This window comes from Miniopterus schreibersii (genome assembly GCF_964146895.1).
Source record: "Miniopterus schreibersii genome assembly, chromosome: X".
Lineage (NCBI taxonomy): Eukaryota > Metazoa > Chordata > Mammalia > Chiroptera > Miniopteridae > Miniopterus > Miniopterus schreibersii.
The window spans coordinates 66398486-66404300 of record NC_138104.1 but is presented as its reverse complement, the minus strand read 5'-3'; the positions used below and the strand labels follow the sequence as shown (position 1 = coordinate 66404300).

Below are 5815 nucleotides of genomic sequence, written 5' to 3'. Positions count from 1 at the left end.
CTGGGCTAAATGTCTGCAACCAGTATTTGAATTACATATATGTGCATGAAATGGGGATATTCAGAAAATATATTAGAAAAAGCAAGAGCCAGAACCAAGTGGGAAGTGGCTGAGTACACAAAGATAGGGGAGTACTGCAACAGAGTGCACACCATTCTATCTGCAGATAGGTTTCTTCAGAGATTATTGCTTAAGCTCCCTTTTCCAGGAGAGAACCCTTGAAGACAGTTCAGCTGCTCCCCTGTTTCTTCCTCAGACTGGGACAGGCTGAAGTTCCTGGAAGGCAAGCCAGCACATTTTGCACTGTGCAAAAGCTTAGCTGTTAGCTGGACTTAGAAGAGGGCTCCTGGGTGATTGAGCCAAAAACCTGGTAACAGAGAGGCTTTGGAGAGAATTCAAGGCAACATGGGGGTAATGTATTCAAATGTGAAGACCTACACGGCTCTTCTAGCTCCTGGGGTCAATGCCAAGGTTGGAGAGGCAGTTAGGCCCAAACCCTTATGACTTTTCAGCAAGAGCTGGCTCGGGGCTGTTCACCCCATCAGAAAGGTAATCATCCTCATTGTTCTGCTTCATCTTTGTTTCCAGAATAGTGATGCGCTGCTTGAGCTTCTGCTGGGCCCCCGTGTACTCAGCCAGCAGGCGGCTAAAGCGAGTGTATAAAGTCTCCATGTTGGTCTCCAGCTGTTCTAGCTTCTCCTGCACATCAACCTCCATGGTGGCTGCCACCTCATTCTCATCCAGCAGCCCCTCTTTCATCAGAATCTCCCGGCCCCTCTCCTCCAAGACCTTCTTGGCATCAGGGTACTCAGTCACAGCTTCCATAAGATCATCCTTGGACAAGCAGAAGAGATCTGAGTAGCCCAGGCTGCGGATATTGGCCGTGCGTCTATTGCCCATTTTGCTACCCTTAATGTTAAGTATACTGATCTCTCCAAAGCAACTCCCAGCTGAGAGCAGGGCATACTGAGTGACACCATCATCAGCCACCACTGCCAACTTGCCCTCCTTGATTATGTACATCTCCTTGCCAATATCCCCCTTGCGGCAAATGTAATCCCCAGGGCTGAAGACCTGAGGACGAAGCTTCAATACCAGCTCCACCAGCAAGCCAGCCTCACAATCCTGGAAGATGCGCACTTTCTTGAGTGTGGACAGGTGGACATTGATGGCTATCTCAGCCCTCAGCTTGGCTGGCAGGTTTTTGAGAACTTCCCGCTCATCCACAGTCTTCTTATTAGTCCACAGGTAGTCAAACCACTTAATGACCTTGGCTTCCATCTCCTTGCTGACCTTGCGGAACTGCATGTAATGTTTGACCGCATCGATCTTGGCCTGGAACTCAGCTCGGGTGGCATTCATGTTGGAGATCATGGAGCCCACGTTTCCCACTATGGTGGCAAAGATGAGGACACCAATCAGGAAATCAAAGATGACAAACAGGTACTCCTCATCCTTTACAGGGGGTGGTGTCTCCCCAATGGTTGTGAGGGTCAGTGTAGACCAGTAAAGGCAGTAGATGTATTCCCTAGCCAGGTAGCCATACTCAGGGTCAGTGATGTTGGGATAAACCCAGGTGTCAACCCCAAAGCCAATGGACTTGGAGATGGCATAGTAGATGCAGGCATTCCAGTGGATGATGACCAAGATGTAGAGAACCAGGTTGCTGATGCGGAAGATATTGGGGTAACTGGTGCGTGTCTCGGTGCGGTCAAAGAATTCAAACATGCGGGCAAAGTGTAGCAGGCGGTTGAAGCGCAGCTCAGGGCTGTGGATGCCCACAGCAAAATAGACTAGGTCTGTGGGGATGATAGAAGCCACATCTAGCTTGAACTGCAGAGTGTGGATGTAGTTGTCCCGCAGCTTCTTGGGATCTTTGACCAGCAGCCCCTGCTCTAGGAAACCTAGTAGAGATACACACCAACATATCACCTCTGCCTTCAGCCCTCTCCCTCTTGATAAGCTAACACTCAGCAAGGAACAAACTTCTCACTCAACACTTCTTACTAAGCATGTGAGGACCATGCGGTTCAAAAAGGGGCAGTCACCAACCCAAGTCCCAGCCAGGCAGTTGAGTCTAACGCTGTGTTGAGAGGGCTTCCTGAAATTTTGGATTCAGACCTTTGGACATATGGGTCATGCTCCTGCTTGTGCTTCTCAGTTGCTCACTTACCTGTGCGCAACCGGATGAAGAGGTCTGCAATATAGATCACATCTGAGAAGTAGTCCAACACCAGCCACACTAGGTAGTAGCCTTTCTGTAGGTCACTGAAGCAGGCTCTACAGGAAAACAGGGTTGGGCTTTACCCTCAATTCCAGCCAAGGTCCCCTAGAGGCCCCAAACTTAATGCCCATTGTGTGCAGGGTGTGGGATGGCTACCAAGGGAACTAATGAGTCACAGTCAGCCTAGCGCTCAGTCAAATCCTTGCTGAATGAATGACTGGGGTGGAACATGTTGTCAAGGAAAGCTAATGTAGAGAACTGAGACTGCAAGAAGAATTTCCAGAGGTTGAAAATGGGAAGAGGAAATTTTCGCTTGAGGAAACCCCATGTTGTGATCTTATAATAGTGAGTGCTGGAGGTTGGTATGTCCAGAAGGTGGAGCTAGAGAGGCCAGGTCCAGATGGTCTTGAAAGCCATGCTAAGGGTTTGAGCTTCATCCTGTGGGCAATAGGGGCCATTGAAGAGTTTTGGGGGGAGGAGTGACATAATCAAACCCCAGTTTCTAGCAACCATGCTAGTTGCAAGTGTGGAGGATGAGTTAGAGGGAGGGCAAGAGTGCCTGCAAAAAATGGGTGTGGGGCTTAGTTGTGCCAGGGAGAGATGGTAAGTAACCTCACCTAGGACAGTATTGGTGGGAATGGAGAAGTAGGAAAAGATCACAGACACCAGGAAAAGGGATAAAAGGATAAACATGAAACTTTTGTATCATATTAAATCAAGAGCAGGGGGGCTTCAATAAGGCAGAAAGAGGCTTAGGGTAAGCTCTGTGTCCACAGCTAAGACTGGTATGCTCTCAACCCCAAGGTCTGTGGACTGGAGCTGCTTTGGCAAACCCTTCCTAGACCCTCTCTACTCACCTGGCCACCAGCAGGCACCAGTTGTAGAGAACAGGCATGGCAATGACAAATAGCCAGCGGTAGTACCAGTCCCCAGCTGGGTCCAAGACAAATAGTTTGAATTTCTTCCTGAGGAGACAGACAGGGGCCAGACTTGGGGACCAAGCCCTCATTGTGGCAACACCCCTACTCCCAGAGGCCAGGGGTCCATAAGAAGCAACGCCTAAGGGGATGTGGGGGGTAAAGGGTAGGTTGACTTAAGGCCCTGTTTTTCAAGGAGCCACAACCTGGTACTGGGTATCTGAGCAGAATTCAGATGGGCAAAGGACACTCCTTTTCCCATTTTAACCCCCTCATAGGCCCATTGGCTCCCATGCCCTCTGGAGGCCCCTTGCCCAGAGGGGATGACAAAGAGCAGTGCTTTTATTAGGGTGGGCTTCAGAGCCTGGGGAGGGACTTCCACAAGATGGTAATGAGGGCTCAGGACCTGTTCCTACAACTCTCCAGGGAAGAGAGAGGAGGTCCAAGCAAGTGAGTGCCACATGTTTCCTGCCTTGCCCTCTCTGTTTGCTACCTGGCCTCCAGCCTCCAAATCACTTTCCTAGATGTTGCATCTGGCCTTGGCAAGAACTCTTATCTTATACTGGCCAGAGGTGGGGAATATCGGCTTGGCCAGACATCTGCAGTTGCTTACTTACTCCTCCAAGAACAGACCCTCCAGCTCTGACTTCTCTGTTCTCCCCATCCCCTCTTGCTCAATTGTTCCTAGGCCTTCCCTGCCAGTGAGCCTCCAGCATGGCCTCTTCAAAAGCTCACCTCCAGGCCCACATTGGCACTGGTATGGGCACAGTCTCAACAGCACTCTGTAATTGTGCCCTCTTCTGTGGCTGCAACTGAGCTCTCCTCTGCCCATGTTCAGGTGTCCTTGCTACTTGCTTCATAAACAACAAGAGGGCATCTGGCAAGGGGGACACACCTGGGTTGTGGGCTCAATCCCCAGTAGGGGGTGTGAAAGGGGCAGTCGATCAATGACTTTCTCATCATTGATGTTACTCTCTCTCTTTTCCTCTCTCTAAAAAGTCAATAAAAACATATTAAAACACACACACACAAAAAAACACACAACATAGCAGGTCTTCTATCCCCACCCCTTTTCCTGCCATGGCAGGGCTTGGTGTGGACTATAGTCCACCCATGGTGGTGGCATATGAAACCCCCTGAACCCTCCGATTGCATGCTTGGAAACCCTTCCAGTCTCACAAGCTGTACTGCCATACTTGGTGCCTCTGCCCTCGCCATCCTTGTTGCCTTTGCCATCTCCTTGCTGTGTTGTCACCGTCTGGAGCTCAGGACCACGGAAACGCTCAAGGAACGAGTCAGGTCTAGGTTCTTCCTTTCGGAAATTCTTATTAGTCCACTCTCTAATGACTCCCACCAGGAGGATGACCCTAGAGGTGAGAAGAATCATGAGCCAGAGAGAACTATGTGATTAGAACCTGCATCCGGGAGCTCGGTGTGTGATGAAGGAGATGGGAAATGGGCCAGGTCATTATTTCCCAGTGCTAAGAACTGGAATCAAGGCCAGTGCTGAGGGCAGGGAGCTGGGACTCAGACATGACTCAGAATGCAGCCTGAGAGGAAAGGGAAGACTTCCTGTAGGAGGTACCATCTCAGTTGGTTGTGAAGAACAAATAGGAGGTCTCTAAGACAAAGTGGAGGTTGAGGGAAGACAGGCCAAAAGAAAGATTGTCCCAAACTTCTTGATTTCCCTATGAAACCTATATCTCTGGGCTGCAAACCTCAGGGCCCTCTACGTAGGCTCCTCTGCTGGGAAGGATCTTTCCCCCCCGACACTGAGACAGGTAAGTCTAAAGAGAAGCCTCCTCTGGCTACTCCAAGCTTGTTCAAAGGAGCCTCCTCAGGAGGAAAGAGTTGAGCTAGGAGAGCACTGACAGTGTTTCCCAGATGTCTTGCTGGAAAGGCCCAGAGGGACTGAGAGAAGGAAAATCATGGTATCCACTTTGACAATCCCTGTTGGCAGGAGGAAGTAGCAGCAGGGCCATGGTGGAACCCACCTGCGGAAACCACCCCTCCTCCACTGGGGGGCATCCAACTCTGCCAGCCTCTGCAGTTCTGAGGAGGTGTCATCTTCAGTGGCAGACTGTGGCCTGCAGAGGAAAAAGCAGTTGACCAAGGGTTCTCTAAGCATACCTTGTCTCTTATCAACACTGTTCCTTCCTATGAAGTGCCTAGACATCCCATGGTTGCTTTAGAGGAAGTTCTTGAGTCAAAGATTGTTTGCTTTGTGACAAGGAGACAGAGCTTGAAGGAAGTAACAGCCTCCAGGCCATCTCTGAAATGATCCAGCCTCAGCAGACTCACCTGCTACTCGTCCTATGATCATCTTTGCCATTGGCCTTGATGGCAGGAGGTGCATGATGGTTGTGGTTATTGGCTGGGGAGCTCGTCACACCATTAGATTTTTCTGTCATCCTCCATGTACAACTGGGACCCTCACCTGCTAGGAAGAGGACAAAGAGGAAGGTCACAGAGGACCCTAATACCCATATAAGTCAAGAGAGTTGAAAGTGAGCAGTGAGAAGGGAACCAGGGCCCACCTGGCAAACACCAGCACCTCTGGGTACTGCTTTGCAGTGCAGGGCAGGGGGGACCCAGCATTGCTTAAGTGCCAGGCTACAAGCAGCAAGAAGATGATATGCTCTCCCCATTCTGATAGATAATTTAAAAGGCAAGT

At 50.2% G+C, this 5815-nt stretch overlaps 1 protein-coding gene across 1 annotated transcript; it reads right to left on the bottom strand.

Moving 5' to 3' along the window:
* Positions 1-498: 498 nt before the first annotated feature.
* CNGA2 (cyclic nucleotide gated channel subunit alpha 2) lies at positions 499-5552 on the bottom strand (the record flags this gene model as incomplete). Its single annotated transcript, XM_081125391.1, has 6 exons — positions 499-1904; positions 2174-2280; positions 3082-3189; positions 4338-4508; positions 5136-5228; positions 5443-5552. The coding sequence occupies 6 exons, from the start codon at positions 5550-5552 to the stop codon at positions 499-501; spliced, it is 1995 nt and encodes a 664-aa protein (XP_080981517.1).
* Between the last annotated feature and the right edge of the window lie 263 nt (positions 5553-5815).